This window comes from Somniosus microcephalus, chromosome 2 (assembly GCF_052327205.1).
Source record: "Somniosus microcephalus isolate GS21.2 chromosome 2, FLI_Smic_1.0, whole genome shotgun sequence".
Taxonomy (NCBI): Eukaryota; Metazoa; Chordata; class Chondrichthyes; order Squaliformes; family Somniosidae; genus Somniosus; species Somniosus microcephalus.
The window spans coordinates 208951875-208979254 of NC_140988.1; the positions used below are offsets into that span (position 1 = coordinate 208951875).

The 27380-nt window shown below is 44.7% G+C and overlaps 1 protein-coding gene across 3 annotated transcripts in view; it reads right to left on the reverse strand.

Moving 5' to 3' along the window:
• LOC147123188 (RELT-like protein 1) overlaps positions 1 to 26930 on the reverse strand; it is a 142771-nt gene extending 115841 nt beyond the window's left edge. The window contains exon 1 of one of the 3 annotated variants that reach the window (XM_085968483.1): positions 26765 to 26930. In XM_085968483.1, coding sequence (XP_085824609.1) covers positions 26765 to 26786 — 22 coding nt within the window. In that variant the 5' untranslated portion in view covers positions 26787 to 26930. The remainder of the gene's footprint in view (positions 1 to 26764) is intronic. The other 2 variants (XM_085968475.1, XM_085968488.1) reach the window with 2 other exon arrangements.
• Between the last annotated feature and the right edge of the window lie 450 nt (positions 26931 to 27380).

Genomic DNA, 27380 nt, shown 5'->3' on the forward strand with positions numbered 1-27380 from the left:
AGTTAATGATAGGTCATTAAGGAAATAAAATGACCTAAGTACTGCAGCTAACCAGCACCATGGGAGGAGAGGGGAAATATGAAGAATATACAATGTCTCATTCAGACAGATCCAACTATTGTGCCATACTGTATAGAGTATTGTTCAAAAAATTATGCAGGTACTGCACTGAATTTACTAAAACTACTTCAATTCAACACTTTCTCTTGAGCCTAGTGCACATCATGTTTGCTTTGAGATAGTTAGGTCTGAAGAAGTTTTCTAGTCTCTAATAACTGGCCAGACTACCTTTAGTCAAATTATGCATGATGTTTTGCAGCATAATTCCTTTCTACAGATGGCAAGTTAGTTTAAGCAATTTTTATGCAACAATCTGATGATTTACTGCATTCTGAATTGGCTGCAGTGTTTTTACCTCTGATACTTCGCTCATTTTGAACATATGTGGCAGTTGGACCACAGTATCCATCCTGTTCCAGAAAGAATCTCTAGATTATATATTTGTACAAGAACTTGTAGCTACACCAGTACAACTTTAAAATGGCTTCACTGACTGCATTCAGTGAGAATCTTTTTTGCTGTCTATGTGTCTCCAAAGGGAGGAAAGATAGAGGATCTACCCTATATTATGTAGATGCTTGCATCAAAAGGGATGACTCACATTTGTTTATGTCGATTGCTTAACAAGTATTAGACAGAGCCCACTCAGATGACAGAAATAATTATTGATCACCAACCTGCCAATTATCTATACTTATTATAGTCTGGAATTCATAAACAATTAAGCCAAACCTTGTTTGTCTAAGAGTTTGTTGAAGTTATTTACATTTGTAGTCTCTAAGCTGCCACTGCAGAAAGTGATTGAAAGGGGTCCTGCGGGCAACTCTTAGGAGTCCTGAAGGTGTGTGAATTGATCGAGTCAAGATTCTGAAAAGCCATTCTTGTGCTTTTGAAATCGATTTTGACAGACAGTTTTGTTTAGTTGTGAAGGTACTTTTTTTGGAAAAAAAGCTTTCTTTGTGCTAGCTTGGCATCAGATGGGAAGACATTTACCTGCTTCATTGTTCTGCTATATGAGCAGAGGCTAGTAGCCTGCTCCATGAGGTTCAGTCTCATGTCAATTTATCATTGATACATGGTCCAAAGATATTGAAGAGAACAGGCAGTGTAAAGTTTTGGTTCACAGGATGTGCATTCACTTTGGAAGCTGACTTTGAATTCAGCTCAAGTAAAAAGAGCCCAAATTGTAGCAAGATGTATCTCCTACTTTAAAATTAACATTGGCAGAACACAAAGTTGACTCTCCATACAGAACAAGAGAGACAGCAGCAGCATGTTAGACTGCATTTTCATGAATTGGATTTTATTTTTATTGGAACCAGTCCTTTGACTATTCAGTCACATGTGCAACTGTAGTAATTAGTTTATTAATATTTTCACATTCCTATATTAATGTAGACAGAATATAAGGTGTCAAATATACAAGACACAGTATAGCAAATCTGCTTATAAAGAATCTACATCACAGCAAAACAATCAATCTTTCGAACAGAAGACGTCTCTGTCTCGAATCTCTCCAGCTCAGAGTCATTGACACACAAGGAAGGGGGAAGGGGTATCTGGACAGTTTGCTCCAGACCTCGGTCACACCTTAGAGGTGTGCAGGCTCAGAACGGGTTTGTTGTGGCCGATAGTGTGCAGAGTAAGGGGCACCCAGGTGAGATAGAGAACAAGGATCCACAGAAACTGATCCTATTCAACAGGTACAATGTACTTGCTACTTGTGAGGATAATGATAAAAGACTGTTGGAAGGACAGCCAGAATGCAGATCATGGCACTTTGGAGCAGGAAGCTGGCCAAAGGGAGGGAAGGGGAGGAGAGGAAGCATAATGTGGTAGCTGTAGGGGATTCTATAATTAAGGGGACAGATAGCATCCTTTGTAGGCAAGATAGAAAGTCCCACATGGTATGTTGCCTACCTGCTGCCAGGGTGAGGAATCTCAAACCAGCTTGAAAGGATAGTGGAGGGGGAGGATCCAGTCGTTGTGGTCCATGTTGGGACCAACACCATAGGGAAGAGTAGGCAAGAGGTCTTGGTGGGGAGTAGCAGGAACTAGGAGCTAAATTAAAGAACATGACCTCAAGGGTTATAATCTCTGGATTATTACCTGAGTCACGTGCAAATTGGCATAGGGATAAGCTGATCAGGGAAGTGAACACATGGCTAAAGGGGTGGTGTGGGAAAGAGGGGTTCCATTTCATGGGGCACTGGTACCAGTATTGGGACAGGAAGGGACTGTACCGTTGGGACGGGCTCCACTTGAATCAGTCTGGGACCAGGGACCTAGCGGAAAGGATAACTAGGGCGGTCACAAGGACTTTAAACTAGTAAATGGGGAAGAAGGGCTCAGGTGGAAATTGTAGTACAAATAATAGTTCAAAAACAAATGAAAGGGAAGAGAGTAGAGTAACAGTCAGAAATTGTGCTTTAGGCACTACAGGTAAAGGGAAAACCTAAAGATGTAAAGTTATTAAATCAGGAGAGAGAAATAAGAAACATGTGAGTAAAACATTAAAGCTGAAGGACAGGTTAGGGTGTGTGTGGCCCAAATAAGTGTTCTTTATACAAATGCATAGAGTATAAGGAATAAATTGAATGAACTGCAGGTGTGATTTCAAATTGGAGGGCAAGACATGGTAGCCATTACTGAGACATGGCTGCAAGACGGTCAGGACTGGGAACTAAATATACCAGGTTATAAGGTCAACAGGAAAGATAGGGAAAATGGCAGAGGGGGAGGAGTAACCTTAGTGATTAAGGATGAAATCACTTTGATGATAAGAGAGGATAGAATGAGGAGGTAAGCAGGCAGTGGAAGCGTTATAGGTAGAATTAAGACTGCAGTGGGAGTTGTGTATAGGCCCCCTGGTAGCAGCTGTGAAGTGCTAGATTGTATAAATGCAGAGATTAGACAAGCATGTAGCAAAGGCAGAGTGGTTTTATTGGGGGATTTTAACTTTCATATTGATTGGGATAAGCACACTAGCACCTATTCGAAAGGTAGTGAATTTCTTGAGTGTGTCCGGGATAGTTTTCTACAACAATATGTCCTAGATGCAACAAGGAGGCGTGCCATATTAGATTTAGTAATGAGTAACGAGCCAGATTTAGTTAACAGCCTAACAGTGCGTGAACATTTATCCAGTAGCGATCATAACATGATCGAGTTCAATGTAGCTTTTAAAAGAGAGAAACGCGAAACAACTACTAAGATTCTAGATTTAGGGAAGGCCGACTTCAACGGGATGAGACAGAGACTGTCCACAGTAAACTGGGCAAAACAATAGATGATCAGTGGGAGGTGTTCAAAAACAAATTTAATGTGATATAGAACCAGTTTATACCCCTGCGGGGCAAGAGCTCCACTTGCCAAAAAAAAAAGCCATGGACAACTAGAGTTAAGGGACAGCATAAAACAAAGAAAAAGCTTACAAAAATAGCACAGATCCTGGTGAATGGGAAAGATACAAAGAACAGCAAGGGGTCATAAAACAGATAGTAAGAGCTGCAAAAACAGAGTTACAGAAAGGGAGTATGGAAAGAAATTTGCAAGGGATATCAAAATCAATAAAGAATATTTACAATTGTATTAGGAAAAAGAGCACGAGCAATGTTAGCCCCTTAAAAACTGAAAGCGGTGATATTGTCAATGATAAAAAGTAAATGGCGGACATGTTGAATAATTACTTTGCGTCACTATTTACAGTAGAGAAAGAGGATAGCATGCCAGAAATCCCAAGGAAATTGATATTGAACCAGGGACAGGGACTCAATAAAATTAATGCAAATAAAATAACAGTACTGAAGAAAATAATGGCACTAAAGAGTGACAAATCCCCAGGTCAAGATGGTTTCCTTTCCAGGGTTTTAAAGGAAGTAGGTGAGCACACTGCAGATGCTCATAAAACTATAATCTTCCAAAGTTCTCTTGATTCAGGAACCATTTACAATTGTATTAGGAAAAAGAGCATGAGCAATGTTAGCCTCTGTAAAACAGAAATAGACAGTTTCCTAGAAGTAAAGGGAATTAAGGGTTACGGGGAGCGGGCAGGAATTTGGACATGAGTCTAGGTTCGGATCGGACATGGCCCTGTGGGTAGCGGAGTGGGCCATGGGGCCGTGTAGCCTGATCCTGCTCCTATTTCGTGTGTCTAATTCTGTTAGATTCAGGAGATGGTTCTGTGATAGTGGATTGGCGGTTAGGGTCAGGTCAGCCATGATCTTATTGAATGGCGGAGCAGGCTCGAGGGGCCGATTGGCCTACTCCTGCTCCTATTTCTTATGTTATGTTCATTCCTTTAGATTGGAAAGTTGCACATCACTCTGCTATTTAAGAATGGAGAGAGAGGGAAACCAGGGAAGTATAGACTATAGTTATCCTAACATCTGCTGTCGGGAAATTACTAGAGTCTATAATTAAGGATAGGGTGACTGAACACCTCGAAAATTTTCAGTTGATCAGAGCAAGCATAGATTTGTGAAAGGTTGGTCATGTCCGACAAACCTGATTGAATTTTTTGAGGAGGTGACTAAAGTAGTGGACAGGGGAATGTCTATGGATGTTATTTAAATGGACTTCCAGAAAGCAGTTGATAAAGTCCCACATAAGACTGTTAACTAAGGTAGAAGCCCATGGAATTGAGGGTAAATTATTGACCTGGTTAGGAAATTGGCTGAGCAGCAGGAGAACGAGTAGAGATAATGGGGTAGATTTTCCCGAACCTGTCGGGAAGAAGGCGGGACTTCCCCTTCCGGGTTTTTGACCCGCCTACTTCGACGTCCAGCCAATCCGCGCGATTTTCCCTTGATTGACCTTGTTTAGCCCGCCCAGCGGGCTCAGCAGGCCAATTAAGGGCCACCCGGCAACGTCACAGACTGAAATTTCATCTGTCAAGAGTTCTTGACAGATGAAATATCAGCGTTTGACAGCTGTTTGAAGCTGTGAAACACTGACAGTTTGAGTTCTACCATGAGTCATTCTGCACAGACTCAGTTAGAACTCTTACCGGCACTCAAAGCTGAAGGCTGTCACTTTTCACAGATCGCAGCCGTTCAGCTTTAAGTACCGGCTGAGTAATGTGCTCCAGACGGCTACAGGCTGTGAAGGTAAGTAAAAGTTCTTTACACACTTTAGACACACCAAACACACTTACCTTTACACTCATGCACCCATCACTCACCTGAGCGCCAACATCACAACCCCTCCAACCCGACGGCCCGCCTGCTCTAACCTGGCGTGGTTTGGAGCCGTCGGGAAACCCACACGAAACCCCTCAAAATAGGGATTAGGCTAAAAACTGCCTGTTAACAGGCAGTTAATTGGCACTAATCCCTTCCCGCCTGGTTTTGGCAGGTCCCAGTGCGGGGCGGGTACCTGCCGCCCCTGAAACTTACGTGTGGCGGGGTTTTGGGCAGGATGGTGTCGGGACCCCCAAATTCGGGATTCCCCCCCCCAACCACACGCCTGAAACCCCGCCTGACGGCTCCACGAAAATCTAGCCCAATGGGTAGGTAGGTGCTCAAATTGGCAGAATGTGACTAGTGGTGTCCTGCAGAGATCTGTGTTGGGGCCTCAACTATTCACAATATTTATTAACGACTTAGATGATGGCATAGAAAGTCATATATCCAAATTTGCCAATGACACAAAGATAGGCAGCATTGTAGATAAAAGGATAAAATTACAAAGGGATATCGATAGATTAAGTGAATGGGTAAAACTGTGGCAAATTGATTTCAATGTAAGCAAATGTGAGGTCATCCACTTTTGGACCTAAAAAGGATAGAACAGGGTACTTTCTAAATGATGAAAAGCTAAAAATAGTGGATGTCCAAAGAGACTTAGGGGTCCAGGTACATAGATCATTAAAATGCCATGAACAGGTACAGAAAATAATCAAAAAAGCTCATGGAATGCTGGCCTTTATATCTGGAAGACTAGAATACAAGGGGGTAGAGGTTATGCTGCAGCTATACAAAACCCTGGTTAGACCACACCTGGAGTACTGTGAGCAGTTCTGGGCACCACACCTTAGGAAGGATACACTGGCCTTGGAGGGAGTGCAGCGTAGGTTTACCAGAATTATACCAGACTCCAAGGGTGAAATTACGAGGAGTGATTACACAAATTAGGGTTGTAATCCATAGAATTTAGAAGGTTGAGGGGTGATCGGATTGAAGTTTTCAAGATATTAAGGAGAACAGATAGGGTAGATAGAGAAAAACTATTTCTGCTGGTTGGGGAGTTTAGGAGTGAGTCAGACTTTTCAGGAGTGAAATTAAGAAACACTTCTACACACAAAGAGTGGCAGAAGTTTGGAACTCTCTTCCACAAATGGCAATTGATACTGGGTCAATTGTTAATTATAAATCGGAGATTGATAGATTTTTGTTAACCAAAGGTATTAAGGGATATGGACCAAAGGCAGGTATATGGAGTTAGGTCACAGATCAGCCATGATCTCAATGAATGGCGGAACAGGCTCGAGGGGCTCAATGGCCTACTCCTGTTCATAACTTTAAAAAAACTTTTAAGTAATCTGATCTTTAGAGGCTTCACATTATTTACTAAAAAAAAGGCAGTGACTCAGCCTTCTGCCATTTTGGGTGGTGCCACAGTTAGTAACAGCTCAGAACGTGCCCAAACCAAACAATTCAGATTTCTAACAGCAATGAAGTTAATAAGAAAAAATGTAAATGCTGTTAAAATCAGATTGGTTGCTTCTTGCAAAAAGTGGTAAATGTTAGGCTGGGCTCTGTTCACTTTTTTTGTTGGGACTGAAATTTAATATTGCATAACATTTATATTAGTTGGCCAGTTGAATGTGTACCATGGAGCCTAATAGCACACAACACAAACTTTAAGTTCATTGCTAACTTTACAGTATTTTAGATATTGCAAAGCAATTCCACCAACTGACCATATCAGCGAAATTAAACATTAATTTTGGGTAAAAGCACTCTTTATTCCACACCCCCAGCCCCTCTCAAGCTGAGTTTCAGACTGCCTGAATTTGCTACTCAATTTGTATTTGCAGATAAAAATGTTCATGTTTTGCCCTTTTGAATTTGGCAGACTGGTAGTTTTGAAAGGTCTCTTTTCTATGTGACTCCCTCATTGGTGGATTTAGGCCTCAATGCTGAAAGGAGGGCAAGTCACCAAAGCTCAAGTCTCTGATATGGTCTGCTGGATTTAGACTGGACAACTCTGCTGGACCAATGAGCAGTTACCACAATCCAATTATTTCAAAATTAAATATTACAGATGTGAGGATTATGATAACTATGGCTGCAATTTCCCCTACCTCGGCGGGTCCAGGCCGGGCAACATCAGTGGTGGGTCCTGACCCCACTGCTGGCTCCAGCCCACTCTGTAGAATGATTTTACGTTGATTGGCCTCGTTAAGCCTGCCCAGCGCGTTTGCTGGCCAATTGAAGGAAGCGGGTCTGATGAGGTCATTTGATGACACATCATCAGTTGGTTTCCTTAAAGGGACCATGTGCAAATTGATTGACAGTTGTGCTGTCAGTGTTCTACAACACTGAGGTGCTGCAAACACTGACAAGCACTGCACAGAGGTGCATGGCTACACCCAGGCTCTCCCATGAGTCACAGCATGCAGGGAGGTCCTCTTCCCTTCCCATGGGCGGAAGAGACCTCCCCAGGAGATAAATGCAGCCTGGCTGCACATTGCAGAGGAGGACACAAGCAGGGATGTCGTCAGGAGGACCAGGCTGCAGTGGCGCAAACATTTCAATAATCTCAGTAGATCACGAAACTTTACTGCAAAGCCACACAACCTCATCCTGCTGTGCCACTCATCACATCCCCATCACTTTGCCTTCCCTACCATACTCCTGCACATCCTTACTCACACTAACTTATCCTGCACCTCCACCCATCCCTCTCAATCTACATTAACACTTCCCCATCTCACTGGCCACCCCTCACACTCACCCTCATCCTAGTCCAATCAAACCAACTAACAACGCACAAGGGTAGGCACTTGGATGTTTTAGCCAATGTTCATGTAAAGTTTCTGTTAATGTGGTGTCAAACATTGAAACCTTTATTTTCACCACTTTGCGTTCTTGGACAGATCTGTGCGCACCTTTGGAAGTGGCTTAGTGAGTTGCAGTGAATGGTGAGACATAACGGTCCCCGCCCCCCCCACCCCCCACAATGGTGAGTGTGAAAGGAATGGCTTGGGCATTGTAGAAATGCTTTATGGTGTGGGTGTTGGTGTGGGGTGGTGCCAACCTGGCACATTATGCAACAGCCAGGATGTACAGCGTCAAGTGAAGTAAATCTGGCCATGGTGATGCCATCACGGGCAGCAATGTGGTCGAGTGCTGATGCCCTCTGTCCTGTGCAGCATCAGTTGATGTTGTTGTTGGTACTGATGGTGTGCCTGGTGCTGATCGTGATAGGATCCTGAGGACCAAGGTGAGATTTGTTCAAGGGCACTGATGCTGATGGAATAGACGGCGGGTGAACTTGAGATGACAGTAGCGATGTCAGTGGTGAGAGGGGTTGTTCCAATGAGGTGACATTGGATGCAGAGGTTGTTCCAAACACTTGTAACCTGCATAAAGCTCAATCTGTCTTCCAAATGCAGTAAGCAACAGTTTCTGAGCTTGGAAAGTGAACAGCTGTGAGATGAGAGCTTTTATATCACATTTGCAGCTGTCAACTAATGAGATGATCCCATGCTAATTCAACTCCCAACCTCTTTACCTGACGTGATCCCCGAGCAGCATGGACCCCATGGGCGACCTCGTAAAATGGTATGGTGAGCTCAAAATACTGTTTAATGTGCTGTTAACAAGGTCATAATGACCTAAATTGCCTACCCCATCGCTGCGTGTTGGGTCTGTTCAGCGTTGGCAGACCCGACATCTGGGAAAGTCCCATGACTCAGACTCTAAGGGGGGAATTTTTCGGGGGCTCAGCGGGTGCGTTTGGTGACGGGTCGAGTGGGAAAAAAATTTCTTCTGACAGTGGGTTGAGAACCCGCTGTCATCCCACTGCCATGCTACTTCCAAAAGATTCACCACCCTCCAAGTGAAGAAATTTCTCCTCATCTCCCCAGCCAGGAGAAACATCCTCCCTGCATCTACCCTGTCAAGCCCTGTATGTTTTAATGAGATCACCTCTCATTCTTCTAAACTCCAGAGAATATCGTCCTAGTCTGCTCAATCTGTCCTCATAGGACAACGCACCCACCCCCAATCCCAGGAACCAGTCTGGTGAACCTTTGTTGCACTCCCTTTATGGCAAAATATATCCTTCCTTAGGTAAGACCAAAACTGTACACAATACTCCAGGTGTGGTCTCACCAGGGCCCTATATAATTGCAGGTCCTCTCTGCTTGGGTTTCGTAGGATGCATTGTGGTCCTCTCGACCTCGCTGTTAACCCGTGCCGCACATTCCCTGGGCCCCGACCCCACTGTTGGTCCACGCTGTGCCACTCCTGCGCCTTGACCTTGCTGCTGGGCTCGTCCTCATTCCTGGGTCCCGGTCTCGGACATGAATGATGTTGTCTCTCACAGGATCAAATTAGCACTGATATTCTCGCTTTGGGAGCTAAGTTTAAGTGAAGAGCCAGTGCTCACTGAGAACAAAGAACAGGCACGGTCGGGGGGATGGGCAGTTGGCTCAGGTAACTTTAACCTTGCAGCTTGAACTGCGGGAAGGAGGGAGGAGGACAGAAGCAGTATGTTTGTGTGTGTGTGCTAGGCCGTTGTAGCAGAGCCTGGTCACCAATCGTCTTGGATCCCCTTGCCATTGGACCAAGACCTTGCTCTGTCAAGCCCGTGTGGTAGCTGGTGTGCAACGGCCACCCCACGTTAAAAGAATTCAGGCACAGGCATCTTCCACCCTTTAAAATGAAGTTCGGGACCTGGAATGTCAGGACCCTCATGGACAACCCCAACAGTGACAGACCAGAACGCCGTACTGCTATCGTTGCCCAGGAGCTCAGACACTTCGACATCGCCGCCCTAAGTGAGACCCGGTGGGCAGGGGAAGGAGCAAGGCGGTCGTTACACCTTCTTTTGGAAAGGCAAACCCGAAGAAGAACGCTGCCTCCATCGGGTAGGCTTCGCCATAAAAAATGAACTGGTCGGGCGTCTCAGAGACTCCCCTAGTGGTATAAAGAAGCGCCTCATGACTCTTCGACTCACCCTAGCCCGAAACCAGTGCACTACGGTCATCAGTGCGTACACCCCAACACTGGAAGCCACAGACGAGACCAAAGAGGAATTCTACTCCAGCCTCGAACAAGCCCTGTCCCGAGTCCCAACGCGCGACAAGCTGATCCTCCTTGGCGACTTCAACGTCAGAGATGGAAAGGACACAGACCTCTAGAGAGGTGTGATCGGCAGAGAGGGGGTAGGGAAAGCCAACTCCAACAGTACCCTCCTCCTGTCGAAATGCTTAGAACATGGCCTCGTCATAACCAACACCTTGTTCCGTCAGAGAGACAAGTACAAGGCTTCATGGCAGCACCCTCGTTCCAATCACTGGCATCTGTTGGACTACGTCATCGTCCGAGTGAGGGACCGCAAGGACGTCCGCATCACCCGCGCCATGACAAGAGCTGATGACTGCTGGACAGACCACCGCCTAATTCGCTCTGTCATCTCCATCAAATGTAGCCCCAAAACAGCGGCGGCAACAGAAACAAAGCCGCAGGAAAATTAAACGCTGGATTACTCGAAGACCCCGCTAAGAAAGCCCTATTCAGCCTGCACCTCACAAACAACCTGATGACTCCCAGTGATGCAGAGACACAGAGCGCCCACAGCGTCTGGTCTGCACTCAAGGCCTCCATAATCAGCACCTGTGAAGAGACGCTCGGTCACTCAACCAGGAAACACCAAGACTGGTTCGACGAGAATGACCAGGAGATCCAGGAGCTAATAAGCCGCAAGCGCAAGGCATTTCTGATCTGGAAACAGCAACAGAACTCGAGAGCAAGAAAGCAGCTCTACAGAAGCCTGAAGGCCGAGGTCCAACAAAAAACTCGCGAACTAAAGAACAGATGGTGGGTGGAGAAAGCGCAGGAGATCCAGCAGCTAGCCGACAACCATGACGTGCGTGGATTCTTTAGCGCAGTCAAGACCATCTATGGCCCAAGCACCCAAGGCCCTTCCCCACTGTGGGCCAAGAACCGAGAGGTACTCATCAAGGACAAGGAAGCAGTCAGTGCCCACTGGAAGGAGCACTTCGAAGATCTCCTTAACCACGACTGTCTTCGACACGAGTGTCCTCAACTCCATCCCACAGCATGCTACCCGCCACCATCTCAGCACAACCCCAGCCCGGCATGAGGTTGAAAAGGCCATCCGACAACTGAAGAACAACAAGGCCTCAGGAGCAGATGGAATCCCCGCCGAGGCACTAAAGCATAGCGGAGAAGCACTACTGGCGCGAATTCATGAACTCATTTCTCTTATCTGGAAGGAGGAGAGCATGCCAGGGGATCTCAGACGCCGTAATTGTGACCATCTTCAAGAAAGGTGACAAGTCCGATTGCGGTAATTACAGAGGAGTTTCCCTGCTATCTGCCACAGGGAAAGTCATCGCAAGAAGCCTCCTCAATCGCCTTCTCCCAGTGGCCGAAGAGCTCCTCCCAGTCGCAATGCGGATTCCGCCCACTAAGAGGCACAATGGAGATGATCTATACCGTACGTCAATTACAAGAGAAATGCAGTGAACAGCACCAACCGCTGTACATGGCCTTCGGCACTGTCAACTGTGAGGGATTATGGAGTGTCCTCCTCAAATTCGGCTGCCCTCAAAAGTTTGTCACTATCCTCCGCCTGCTTCACGACGACATGCAAGCAGTGATCCTGACCAACAGTTCCACCACAGACCCAATTCACATACGAACCGGGGTCAAGCAAGGCTGTGTCATCGCACCAACGCTCTTCTCAATCTTCCTTGCTGCAATGCTCCGTCTCACCCTCAGTAAGCTCCCCACTGGAGTGGAGCTAATTTACACAACAAACGGGAAACTGTTCAACCTCCGTCGCCTCCAGGCCAGATCCAAGGTCGTCCCATCCTCTGTCGTCGAATTACAGTATGCAGACGATGCTTGCGTCTGCGCTCACTCGGAGGTCGAACTCCAAACCATCGTAAATACCTTCACCGAAGCATACGAGAGCATGGGCCTTACACTAAACATCCGTAAGACAAAGGTCCTCTACCAACCTGCCCCCGCCACACAGTGCTGCCCCCCGATTATCAAAATCTACGACAAGGCCTTGGACAACGTGGACCACTTTCCATACCTCGGGAACCTACTGTCAACAAGGGCAGACGTCGATGAAGTCCAACACCGCCTTCAGTGTGCCAGTGCAGCCTTCGGTCGCCTGAGGAAGAGAGTGTTTGAAGACCAGGACCTCAAACCCGGCACTAAGCTCATGGTCTACAGGGCAGCAGTGATACCTGCCCTGCTGTATGCCTCAGAGACATGGACCATGTACAGCAGGCACCTCAAAGCACTGGAGAGGTACCACCAACGCTGCCTCCGCAAGATCCTGCAAATCCATTGGCAAGATAGGCGCACCAACGTCAGTGTTCTTGCTCAGGCCAACATCCCCAGCATCGAAGCTCTGACCACGCTCAATCAGTTCCGATGGACGGGTCACACTGTCCGCATGCCCAATACGAGACTCCCAAAACAAGCGCTCTACTCGGAGCTCCGGCACGGCAAGAGAGCCCCAGGTGGGCAGAGGAAACACTTCAAGGACACCCTCAAAGCCTCCTTGAAAAAGTGCAACATCCCCACCGTCACCTGGGAATCCCTGGCCCAAGACCGCACCAAGTGGAGGAGAAGCATCCAGGAAGGCGCCGAACACAGAGTCCTTCGCCGGGAGCAAGCGGAAGCCAAGCGCAGGCAGCGCACGTCAACCCAAGCACCCCACCCTCCCGCCCCTTCAACCACCGTCTGCCCCACCTGTGACAGAGACTGTAGGTCCCGCATTGGACTAATCAGTCACCCGCAAACTCATTTTTAATGTGGAAGCAAGTCATCCTCGGTTCCAAGAGGCTGCCTAAGAAGATATAATTGCAGTAAGACATCTTTACTCTTATACTCAAATCCTCTTTTAATAAAGGCCAACATATCATTTGCTTTCCTAATTGCTTGCTGTACCTGCACGTTAACTTTCAGTGATTAGTGTACAAGGACACCCAGGTCCCTCTGAACACCAACATTTCCCAATTTCTCACCATTTAAAAAATACTCTGATTTTCTGTTTTTCCTACCAAAGTGGATAACTTCACATTTCTCCACATTTTATTCCATTTGCCATGTTCTTGCCCACTCACTTAGCTTGTCTGTATCCCCTTGAAGCCTCCTTGCATCCTCCTCACAACTTACATTCCCACCCAGCTTTGTATCATCAGCAAACTTGAATATACATTTGGTCCCCTCATCCAAATCATTGATGTAGATTGTGAATAGCTGCGGCCCAAGCACTGATCCTTGCAGTATACACCACACCCACTGGTTCCCCCTTATCCATTCTGCTAGTTACAACCTCAAAAAATTCTAATAGATTTGTCAAACACGATTTCCCTTTCATAAATCAGTGTTTACAGCACATCAATACTGTAGCATACTGACAGCACAACTGTCAAAATCAATTTGCGCATGGTCCCTTTAAGGAAACCACCGATGAAGCGTCATCAAATGACGTCATCAGACCCGCTTCCTTCAATTGGCCGGCAAATGCACTGGGTGGGCTTAACATGTCCAATCATCGTAAAGTCATTCTACAGAGCGGGCTGGAGCCAGCAGCGGGGTTAGAACCTGCCACTGATGTCGCCTGCACCGCACCCATCAAGGTTGGGGAAATCGCGGCCTAAATCAAATGTAGTTTTCTAATTTGAGGATCACTGTGGGAATGCATATGATCACCCCTATCCAGGGTAGTTTTGCTAAACTTGTATCGAACCTTGGTTAGACCACACTTGGAGTACTGTGTACAGTTCTGGTCGCCATATTATAAAAAGGATATAGAGGAACTAGAGAGAGTGCAAAAATGATTTACAAAGGTGATACAAGAAATGCGAGTGTATACCTATCAGGAAATGATGAACAGGCTGGGTCTCTTTTCTCTTGAAAAGAGAAGGCTGAGGGGTGACCTAATAGAGGTCTTTAAAATTATGAAAGATTTTGATAGAGTAGATACAGAAAGCATGTTTCCACTTGTGGGGAAGAGCATAACTAGAGGCCAACAATATAAGATAGTCACCAAGAAATCCAATAGGGAATTCAGAAGAAAGTTCTTCACCCAGAGAGTGGTGAGAATGTGGAACTCGCTACCACAGGGAGTGGTTGAAGCAAATAGTATAGATGCATTTAAGAGGAGGCTAGACAAGCATCTGAGGGAGAAGGGAATAGAGGGTTATTTGGATAGAGTTAGATGAGGAAAGACGGGAGGAGGCTCGAATGGAGTATAAGCGTTGGCATGGACTGGTTGGGCCGAATGGCCTGTTTCTGTGCTGTATATCCAATGTAATCCTATGAATGCATATGATCACCCCTATCCAGTATGATGTAAAAATAAATGATAAGTTGTATTAGAGACTACGGCTGCGAATTTAATCGCGCTGTGGGGGTGGGTTTGGGGGCAGGTCTGCTGTCAAAATTGCAAAGATTGACAGCGGATAGGAAACCCACCGTCATCCCGCCTCCACACAAGTCTCCCAGGTGTCGGGTCTGTCAGCACAGAACTGACCCGCCCCCAAGCGGCGAGAGATACAATTCAGCTATTTAAATGGCTTGTTAAAGAGCCAATTTAAGAGTATTTTGAGGCATAATTTAACATTACCTTCTCTCCCACTGTTCGGGGAACACGCCAGCTCAACCTGGCATGTTTTGAGTCTGCTCTGATGTTTGGGAAAAGCTGACCGCTGCAGAAGGTGTGTCAAGGATGCCATGTTGCAGATGGTGAGTTTCAGAGCACAGAAAATGTTGGTTACTGCATTTTTAATAGAGATTTCTTTAGCTTACAAGTTTTTAGATCCAACTGTATGTCCAGCACCACTTCATTGGGAGAACCACTCTCACCTGTGACAGATCGGTTCTGTCATCTCACCTGCAGCAGCTATCCATTGCAGCAACATCAGAGCCAATGAAGCAATCAGACCTTGGTCCTCCGAATCCTTCCACAATCAGCCCCAACACCAACAGTCTCTGCCATCACCTGATGCTGCACTGGACACAGGGCATCAGCCCCTAATAACATTGCTGCCCGGGAGGCCAGCGATGGCATCACCATGGCCAGATTTACTTCACTTGACGCTGTAAACCCTGGCTGCCACATAATGCGCCAGGTTGACACCATCCCACACCAGCACCGTGAAGCATCCCTTTACTGCCCAAGCCGTTCCATGCACACTCATCACTATAGCGGGGGGTGTGGGAGTTATAACTGAACAATCATTGGAACTCAGTAAGACACTTCTCAATGTGCGCTCAGATCTGTCCAATAAGGGGCATTTTTTGAAAAAGAGATTTCACTGTATGACAACACATTACCAGAAACTTCACATGGGCATTGGCTAAATCGCTCAAGTGCGTACCCTTGTGTGTTGTTAGTTGCTATGCTTGCAGTAGGATGAGGGCGAGTGTGAGGGGTGGCTAGTGAGATGGGGAAATGATAAAGTAGATAAAGGGTTGGGTGGAGGTGCAAGGTGATTTGGTGTCCTGGGGAGGTCTCTTCCGCCCTTGGAAGGGAAGAGAACCTCCCTGCGTGCTGTGACTCCCTCCATAAGCATATGGAGGGAGTCACTGGAGAGCCTGGGTGCATGCATTCACCCTTGTGCAGTGATTGTCAGTGTTTGCAGCAGCTCAATGCTGTCAAACACTGACAGAACAACTGTCAATCTCCATGTGGATGTAGTCCCTTTAAGGAAACCGACTGGTGACGCATCATCAAATGACGTCATCAGACCCGCTTCCTGTTAATTGGCTGGTAAGCCCACAGGGCAGGCTTAACAAGGCAAAATCACATCTGCAGAGTGGATGCAGCTGGGAGTGGGACCGGAACCTGGAAACCAGCTGTCCCGCCCCATCCCGCCTCCTCAATTAAATTTGCGGCCTACATTTCTTTACGATAATTATAGTGGGCTAATGGTGTTTAATAATTATACTACGACTCTTGAGTAAGGAACTGGAAGACTGCCAGTGCCCATGGAGCACAACCAAGCCAAGTAACAGGACAGTTAGGGAACAAACCCTCACACTGACCACAAAGTAAAACATCAGATGGCCAACTCAACAACTTATCCACACAAACTGCAGTTTAACCTCTTCCTGTTTGATGAATATTGGAGATGATCCAGCAACACCCGATGTAACACTATCACACTCCTACATAACTTCAGGACCTGTTCCAAATGCAACAATACTAGGCAGCAGTCAAAAAATAAGAGTCCATGATCAGCAAAGAGATCCCCAGCCCACTTTCCTGCTGCTGAGTTTGCTCTCAGCGCTCAGACCTCTGCAAACAGCAAGAAAGAACTGGAATTAAGATAGTGCCTTTCATATCCTCAGGATGTCCCAAAGCACTTCACAGCCAATGAATTACTTTTGAAGTCACTGTTATTATGTAGACAAACACAATACATCTCCCTACAGTAAAGATTTCCCCTCCACACATAGACATGCTGATTAAGCACCGTAAAATATGTGCAAGTTAGAGCACATGATGCAAGGTCCCCACCTGGAAGTGAGAGAACGGCCCGGATTTTGCGTTAATAATGGCGAGGCTACAGCATTCACTATTATTATGGAGTAAATCGGACAGCAACTTCTGGAGTCCGCACATGCGCAGTTGGGGCCCCACCTGCCTGCAGTGGGAGCCTCAGCCAACTTCAAAGTTGATGAACATAAAACGTTACCGGGCCGGAACAGTGCGACTTGGGCCAGTATGTAGACTAGGATAATTTTAACTCCTCCCATACACCATTCCAGCTGTGTTTCCCTTTGTCAGCTTAATAAATTTTTTGAACATCAATTAAAGCAGCAGCAGGTGTTTAATCAGTATCCTCATGTTTTCTCTCTTGTATATAATTATACTAGCTGAAGTGCCCGGCGGTGCCGAGGCTTTTTCGAGGGCATGTTGTTGTTGGAAGAGAGAGAGAGAGCGCGCGACTGGGGGGGGGGGGGGGGGGGGGGGGGGGGGGGGGGGGGGGGGAGAAAGAGAGAGAGCGACTGGGGGGGGGGGGAAGAGAGAGAGCGACTGGGGGGGGGGGGGGAAGAGAGAGAGCGACTGGGGGGGGGGGGGAAGAGAGAGAGCGACTGGGGGGGAAAGGGGGGGCGGGGGGGGGGCAAGGGGCGGGGGGGCAAGGGGCGGGAAGGGGGCCCAGGCCGAGAGCCCCGCTCTCCGAGCCCCGCCCCCCCCCCGGCCGAGCCCGATTGCGGCTCTGAGAGACGGCCGGCGGCCGAGCTCCCCCCCCCGGCCGAGGCCGATTGCGGCTCTGAGAGACGGCCGGTGGCCGAGCCCCGCCACCCCCCACCGAGCGCGGAACTGAGACGCCGCGTCTCACCTGCTCCTGCTGCGCGCGCACCCTGACCCTCGTGGCTGACGCCGTTGCCCTGGGTAACGTGACACGGGGCGGGGGGGGGGGGCGGCGTGAGGAGCTTAGCAGAAGCGCAATCACCTAGCTCGGGCCTGGCTGGGCAAGAAAGGCGCAGGCTTTGAGGCCTAAGAAAAAAAACGGGGAAAGGTAGGAAAAAGAATGTTCAGGTTAGAGAAAATATTAACAAATGAGTGATTTTTTTAAAAACAATTTAATAAATTCAATTTTATTTTGGTGGAAATGTATATTTGAAAAGAAAGACGCAGAAAGCAGGAAAAAGAATGGAAGCAAGATGGCGGCGACTCACCTCGGTTCAGAACGATAAGGCCCGCCCACACACGCACCGATTGGTCGACCGTCAGGTCACCAAAGCGTAGGATTGGTCAATCGTCCCGTCACTCGACCGTAGGAGGGCCCGGCCGCACGCGGTAGCAAGCCGCCGTACGATAGAGTGACCTCGGTCGACCAGTCGCTTATGAGCGGATAATGAGATGCTAATGAGCGGAATGTTGAAGGTTTTTGGGATACCGCGGGCGCGATTTTAGCCCGGCTGAAACGTAAATACGCTTAAAACCGTCTCGGAAGCGTAAGCTTTCTTTGGAGGTAACGTGCACTTAGGTACGCCCTGTAACTTTCGAGCGCATAGCCCGCCAGACGCACACGCGATGACAGACAGACGGACCGATTTATTTATATAATATAGATAAAACAATCAATCTATAAATCATACCTGAATAAAGCTTTTGAAATCTGTCCTCTGTTTTCCAAAATTATTTGAAGGAAAGCTAATCAAATAGATTTGGTTAGAGACAGAGTAAACACTAGTGATTCATTTTGGGAAACTCTGCATACAACACATGTTCAGACTGCAGGACCTACCTTCAGCTAACAGAGTCACTGCTCTGTACAAAAATGTCAAATGGAAGACCAGGTTTTTGGGAGAGGGTGATGCCTTCCAGTAAACAAAATATTTTTGAAGTAATTTAAAGACATATGAAACATTCAACTCAACTGAACATTTCTATCATTTTATCGTGAAATACAGTATGTATTTGGTTTAAAACCTTATTTTGGACATTAAAAATTTCAGTTACTGGACAAAATTATTTTTTGGAAAAACAGTGATTCAAGCATTTTATCAACGAATTATGATTGCAAAAATTGAGTGGACATATAGGCCCGTATTTTCCAATCGGAGGCTTCCTGTGTGCAGAGGCCTCCGATCTGGAAAAAAATCTACGGACTTACCAGAGGGCTCCCGATGTGCGTATACTTCCGATCCTGGGCCTCTCCAACTCGAAATGTGCAGGGCCCATGTATCCCAGAGGTGCATGCAGTTAGCAAGCATCCCTGGGATCACGTGGGCCATGGGGAGCCAATAGCAGATGGGAATCTCCCTTCATACACTTGACAGATAGACATGTCAAATATATAAATGGAAATCACCCCAAAAACACTGAAACATTAAATAAATGTTTTAAAAAACCATCGCATTTTTAAAATGAGTTGAAATTATAATAAATTAAATATTTTAAACAAAAATTTAATTAAAAAAAAATTAAAGTTTTTTACAGGGCTAAAAATAAACTTACCTTTTTTTTAAAAAAAAGTATTTTTAAATGATAAATGAGTGAAAAATGTTTTTTTTTTTTTTTTTTTAAACTTTTTTTTCAACCCTTATGCTGGTAAAAGCAGGCCTTACACCTTTTACCAGGCGTAAGGTTTCTAAGGGTTTTCTGCAGGTGGAGGTTCTCCAGAAAGCGGAACTATCTGCCCACAGAGGCCCTTCTCCAGGGCAGGCGTCCGTGCCGATTTTCAGCGCATGCACTTAGCATGCCTGAAACCAGCATTTCCGATGTCCCTACAGGTGTGTACACAGCCCGTACACACCCGTAGGGATCGGAATATACGGCCCATTAGTTTACAATAGGAAAGGTTGACACAAAAGCGTGACCAAAAATTATGACAATAGGAAGTAAGGTTTGTGGATAGGAAGAGCACACCGGGAAGATTTTTAGTAAGATACATATATTAAAGCAACACAAGCACAGTTCATATCAGCATTAAAAAAATCATTTTGTTTAGGGTTCATATGGGGAAAAAACAGGTTTAGGGACACGTGTACATACCCAAAAGAAATATTTTGTAATATTAGGCTGTTTTTTATGTAAATGTGACTCCATTATCTTAAAATAAACCTTTCTCAGCTTGTTCTCCCTTCTACTGAAGCATCTGAAATTTCAAATGAAATAAGTTTAGGGGAAATATTTCCTGATGTCTATATTAAAAAAAAGGAATCCTACCCAACCGAGACCAACCATTTGAGATCTTCCACTCAGCCCCTCCAATGTCACCATTGATGAAGAAACGCCTGGATCCCAAAGCAGCCCTATTTGTTATAATGAGGGTCACAACTTCAGACCAGCTCAAGAGTGGAAGCATGCACCCTAATGGTAAAGTACGCATGTGACAGTTATAAGCATTAACCACAACACTTAATCCCATTCTCATCAGTTGCCTGACAAACAAGGTCTTGTTCCCAAGCCTCTTAATACTTTGGTGCCCTCCACTACCACGACGACAAAGATTTCATCATGGAGGCAAGTCTGCAGGGGTTTTCTAGTTTGCAGATGCAGAGCTCAAGGATGGGAGAGGGGCAAACCGTATACTGGAATTTGTAGGGCATTGTTGGGTCCTGGAAGCAATAAAATAGACCAGAATGTGCAAGGGGGAATTTTTCAGCTAGATGCTGAATGATCATGTGTGGAACTGGACAGATTCAGAAACTGCTCTTGACAAATGTTTTCTATTAGAAAAGTGATGAAAGGATTGATATAACCAGTATTATGTTGAACTGTGCACAAAAATCCTGCCAGATGTTCAAGTTAGTATTATTGTGGAAAACTCTGGAGCCTCTATTAGCATTTATGAAGGGTAGGGTAGCCATCAATATAGTAGGGAGGTTCAAGTTTCTGTAGATAACCAATAGTTTTGTGGAGAAGGCCATATTACAGGTAGTGACCTTGCACAGTTGGAACGCCCAGTAAGAGTGGCTAAAATTTAGGAGTGTGCCTTTTTCCATTCTTCTGTTTGGGTAGCTAGAGATACTGGAGGCAAATGCAATTTTTTTTTGCCTGCAGAGAAATTTAAGTTGTTCTGGTCAGGATTTCAGAAATGCTGTGCTGGAAGTTTGAAAGGGAACAAAAATCAAGTGAAAGTAGCACATTCATCTTCCAAGGACCAATATTGGTTGACTGCTGCATTTATTTAGGTCAGTATATGTGCTAGCTAGCATTAGCAGGTAGTTTTTTCTGTAGAAAAATTGAGAATTTGGGTGTTGCTGCCAAGGTATCTGAAGCTTGTCCATGAAGATCAGATTCCAATATTAGTAGAGACATCATACATGACAGATAAGCTCTCCTTTTTTTGAAGTACCGCAACTTGTTTCCTGTTAGCTGACAAATCCTTGATGTTTTGAAGATGGTAGAAAGAGACATAATGGTTGTGACAAATGCAAGAGTTTTCATCCTATATCAAATACCTGAAGTTTTATTTCATATGACTTTAGAAGACAAAGTAACTGCAATTTAAAAAATGACTTCAGCTAACTGTATCTGAAAGAGTTTCTGTGTTTCTATCAGAAATAGATTGTGTCAAAATGTGCTTGGTGAATTGCTAATGTATGCAACTCCGTTGAAAGAGGAAAGCAGAATTTTTTTTTAATCTCTAGTAGCTGTACCATTGAGATCTTTTTCTTAGAAGGGGAGTTTGGCATCAAAAGCAAACAGGCCATTAAATTTTCACCTGACAACTGTTCACAGCTCATTTGTTTAAGTATTAGAAATGATTAATATCTCAATTACCTGACCAGAGGAAAAAGTGTTTGATCAAATGGACCTGCTTTAACATCAAAGAGACATACAATTAAAGAGCAGCCCTACAGTCCCCAGGTTCCTGATTCAATCATGAAACGTGGCCAGGGACACCATACAAGGTTGGTTTTCCACAATACTTCTACAGACTTATTCAAAAATAAAATCATTTCAGAATTTTTTTATTATTAAAATGTATGGATGGTACTACTAGTTTCTTGCTATGTCATTCTGCTTTGGTGCAATAACTTGTTAATAAATCTGGCTATTAGTTTCAGGCTGAATGTAATGGTCTAATAGCATAGTATTTACCACATTTTGGCATAGATAGGAGAACATGGTAGGCATCCATGTGATCTCCAGTGCAATATACCATAGTAAAAGGGTAATTGTTAGTCCTACATACAAGACCACAGATTTCAGCTTATAGGAGACTTTTTTTTGCTTTTGGCTCTGTCTCTATTTCACAAGCACCAGTTAGAAGTGTTGGAAAGAGACCCTAGCAGTTACATGCAACAATAGCAAGCTCACTGAGTGCAGATTAAAAGGAACAGAGCACAAAGTATCACTGTACGCTGATAGAGTAACAACTATCCAAAAAGAAAGTTCTTGGGATGAATAAATCATACCTTTGTACTTCCTGCATTAAAATCACAATGTGGCTGCATCTCCTTTACTTCAATCCTGTCTAGATTCCTGACAGAGTGTGCTTGTCATTGGACAATCTGGGGAAGTGGGTTTCAATGGAACCAAATTCAGATCGGTTTTCTAACAAGCAGGCAATCCACTCTCCCAGATTTCCACCCAGGCAGTAAAGACGAAAATTTATCCCATAGTTGCCACCAGCTGAAAATTTCCTGCTGTTTATCTGCTTCAATATGTATAATACAAGTAAATTCCAATGCATTATTTGTGATCAATCTTATAAGAAAATTACATAAAGTAACTGGGGTGATGAATTACATATCAAAATAATGCAGACAGGGTTTTTCATTCCTCCAAAGCTGTTTGTTTAAACTTGGGACTTCAAGTCTTACATGACATATGGAGTAAAAAAAATTCCCTCTAATTCTGATTGCTGAAGAGCTAATAAATTTGAGACAATAATATCTAGAAGTATAGCTCCCAATCAGAACACTACTTGCAAACTTTACTGTGGACGTGCTCACGAGGTACTTCAACATATGAAGCACTCACCTAGCTGTGCACAATTTGCATAAGGAAACCCACTGTTGGGCACAACAAATAATCAAAAAAACAACAGCAACAGCTGAAACTGAGATCAAATATTAATAGACCACCTGTGTTTTACCACGAAACTGAGCATACCAGGTGCTGATGGTAATGGGTGGCTGCCCCCACTCAGATTTTATTCAAGTAAACATTTTTTTCATAATTAATCTGGTACACTCTTAATTCAACTGATTCTAACATCGATCAAGTTAGCTTAAGCTCACTGTACCATGCACTGCTATTATATGGAGTGAGGCTAGAAATGAATAGAGGTGTCCACTTGGCAATATTGCATCTCTGACAAGGCGGCAGGAGTATTTTCTGCCTGAAACAAGATATTAATCAGTAGATTGAAATAAAAACAAAGCTTTGTAAATAGGTCAGTCAGCATTTATGAAGAGAAAAGGATGATTATCATGTTTTGAGTATGCAGCCTTGAAGGTGTATTCAGTTTTGAAGAGTACACCTCAAAATGTCATAACCTGACTTTTCTCTTTACAAATGCTAAATGACCTGCTGTGTAAACTTTGTTTTTATTTCAGATGTGCAGTTATCCCTTATTTTAATTGATAGATTTGCTAGTTGTAGAATCATAAAAGTTAGCAATTTTACCACCAACTATAATTAAAGCATGAAGCTTAAATATGCATCAAGACAATAAAAAGACATGGAATGGAATGTGACAAAATTAACAAAGGCTTGAAAAATCCTCTAAGCTGGTTCTGTTTCAGCTTGTAACGGCATACATTTGGTCCATTATGTCAACAACATCCCTGCAAGGTAGCGTTACAGAAAACTTCAAAATCAGACACAGAACACCAATCACATTAACCAGAAATTCAAACACAACTTTAGGTGACCTTTCACTGTCCATATGCATTTGCATGTATGTATTAAAATGACAATGACATCTCCAACGACAGTCTAGATGTTCCAACTGATTTTCTAATCACATGCCTAACTTTAGGCACAAAAACTAATAATACCAAAGACTTGTGAGAAAAGCACAAATTAAATGAGGTCTGAAATGCTGTGTCTTCACAATAATTTCCAACGTGGTTTGCTAACATCATGAGTCCAGTGTTAATGGAATGACCACTGGCACTGAACCAGCTATTCTGTATTTTCAACATCTTAGATGCCCATAAGCAGGGCCAGCTTGAGCAGCAAGTTCTCAAATTCTATATACTTATGTCATGCCAACACAAAAACCCATCCTTGAAGCTATATATTCAGAATTATTTCCATTCTGAATTGAATATAAAAAGAGAGCAGCTTTAATATTATATACATCAATTTAGTGTTTCAGCAACTTATCACTCTCAGCTACCTTTCCAGTACTTTGGCCTTGTTTGCTAAGCGACAGCTTTTTCCTATTTTAAACATGTGTTGCCAGCTGTGACAAAGTGTCAGCTCAGATAATTAACCTGGCACCATCTTCAGTAAATTATGTGGAATACTGTACCTGCTTAAACAGGATTCAGGCATCTATTGCTTGTAAAACAATTTGAGACATCGTATGGATGTGATAAGGCACTATATAAATGCAAGTTCTTTCTTTAGCACTCGAACATTTCACTTTACATACAATCGCAAACAGGTACATCAGTTGCATCATGTGCCTGAATGCACATTACTATACAATAAACTGCATATTTCAAGATTGCAAAAAGCATTCTACTACCAATACCAGCTGAACACTTTTCTTGTTCCAACCATCTTGGCACACACCCTCTCCCCACCCCACAACGCAAATTTTCTCTCCTCTCTTGAAGGCACTTATGCTTAACTATGATTTCACAATGACAACAGTACCAATTTAATCAGCCCATTCTGATTGAGTCAATTTCAATCCTGTCCCATTAACAATTTTGGACTGATGTTCTGAAATTTGGAAATATTCCTGGGAGCATTGCAATCGTTAAAAAAAATTCTACAGCTGCAGGGGTTGGGAGATAATATGTGCTTAGCTTGTTCCCCTTCCCCAGGAAAGAAAAGAAAAAGGAACGTGTTCAGCTTGATGTGTGGGTGGAATGTTTTCACAATTTTGAAATATATACAATTTACAGTATGAAACTAATGCATATTCAAGCACATGATGTTATTGCTTTACTTGTCTGGGATTGGGTATTTAATTGTCACACATGGAAAGTGACAGGCACATGACTGTTAAATGCTTCAGTCAGAGCAATTAACATTTTAATTGTAGAGTACAATCAAAAAATAGTCAATCTAACGAATTGAGAAGTGTGGGGAAAAAGCACACTGCAGACTAAAACACCCTTGATCACACTGAACTGACTGGAAACATAAAAATTAAAATATCAGGTAACTTGAATCTTCACGGATATGCTCAGCAAAAACCTTGATTCAGCCATTTGTCTCTGATTTTTAATGCATGCTGCCCATTTTAAAAATTACACGTTCAGTGGTAGGACCACTAGCTCTGTAATACTTCACGAGAGTGCCCTTTCTTCATGTGCAAGTGTTGGCAGTGTGTCAGCTGATTGGCTGTGATATCTCTTAGTTATACAAAGTTGATTATGCCATTATCCAACATCTATAATCGCACAGTTCCAAGCACGGGACAATAAATAACTTTTCACAAGCAGGGAACCTGACTGGCTTTTTATCTTCACTAACAGAAATCGATCTAAACATCTCTACTGCCGCTCCAACTCAAAGTTTACTCATCAACTGACATCATCTGATTCCCCCTCAGTAAGACTTACAATGTTGTTATAATTGTTCACCGCTAAATATTTCCTCTCAAGCACTCCCATTATTCTCTAAGTGGTGCCAAATCATTTAACTGTCACTATCTTAACTACATAGCCAGTAAGTTTGCTGATCAAACTGTTAAAATCTAACTAGGAATAATAAAAAAATAAGAATACTAGTTTTCAGTAAATATGTCGTTAGACCTAATACATCAAACTTTTGGAAATAAACCAAAGATGGATTTCACACATTCCACCTTCCCAGTCTGTGGAAACTTGCACACCGTAAAATACACAACCCTAAAATTTGTAATTTTGGCCCTACCAGTATCGTAGATTTTTGGTAAAAACTGATCTGAAATTTAAAATTCTTAGTTAGAAACTTCCAACCTACCCCCACCACCTCATATTCCAAGTTAATGTTAAGATTTCTACAATAATACTTTTCCAACAGATTTTTATCTATATATATAAGTAATATTTTCGCAGCAATATTAAATACCCGTTCAGTTTTTATCCCTCCGTGCTCCAAACCAGTGCTACGCAAATTAAGATTTTATAGTTATATCCAGTACTAAAATACTATTTAAAAAATTGTTTATTCCTCGGATGTTGAGAAAAGGGGCAAGTCTGGAGTAAAAAAAAATGTTTTAGCAGACTGCAAGATAAAAGATCCGTAACTGATCGCATTCAAGAGCGATTTGGGGTGATCTCCCTCCAGAGTTAAGAGCTGCACTTGGCGTGATCCGTGTGATCAACCACTGGCGAAGATCCAACTACAGAACAGCCCCTCGGTGAGAGGCGGTGGATCGGCTCCAGCACCGACAATGTAACAACGGGAGAACAGGGGCCACACAGAGTGCAGTTAATGAAAATATACAACCCGGAGCGCAGTCCTACTCCCACTCGCACCCTTACAATCCTCCCGGCTGACCGGAGAGCCGCTCACCCACCGGCAGAGACAGCGACAGGCGGACTCAGGCCACGATGGCGATGGCTGTGGCTGAGGTCCGGTGAATGCAGCGCTGGGAGCGGCGGGATCCAGCGGCTCCCCGGGGGACACAGCCTGCTGCTACTGTCGCGGCCGGCGGGCACACTTCGCCCGTTACTGACAGCAACTAATTAAAAGTGAACTGACGAGTGACGAGGCAACCGGGCACTGCCCCAAAACATTTCACCTGGCCAGAAACAGCGGCTCCGGCAGCGGCACTTCACACCGGCGGGATCGAGCCGCGACTCCCCGACAGTTGAAGTGACCCTGCCGCCCCACTCACCGTCCCTCGCGCTCGGCTCCATCCGTGCGCGAGCTCGCCAGCTTCCACACTCCAACCGCCCGGCTCGCGCCCGCCTGCCGCCGCCCCTCGATCAAACCACACCCTCCCTCGTGACGTCGGTACACTCTCCAAGCCGAGGAATGAGGGACGATCACTTCTACAAAATTAGGCTCCGGACACCGCCTATAAGCGGGACTGCAGCAGCGGATATGCAGGGTACTTAAGCGTCCACAAGTGTTTTTTGCGCCTGTTCGTTGGGGAGAGATGGAAAGACAAGGAGGGAGATTCGTAGAGTTAGTGCAAGACTGAAGGGCGAAAAAGGATAGGAGCTCTGGGAACATAGACCAACCATGGTTGCTGAGAAAAGGGAGACTTGTAAAGAATCATAGAATGACGCTGCACAGAAGGAGACCATTCGGCTCATTGTGCCTGTGCCAGCTCTTTGGCAGATTAATCCCAATCCCCTGCTTTCCCCATAGCCCTGTAATTTTTTCCCCTTCAATTCTTTTTCCAATTCTCTTTTGAAAGTTACTATTGAATCTGCTTCCACCACCCTTTCAGGCAAGACATTCCAGATCACAAGTTGCTGTGTAATTTTTTTGCCTCATGTTGCCCC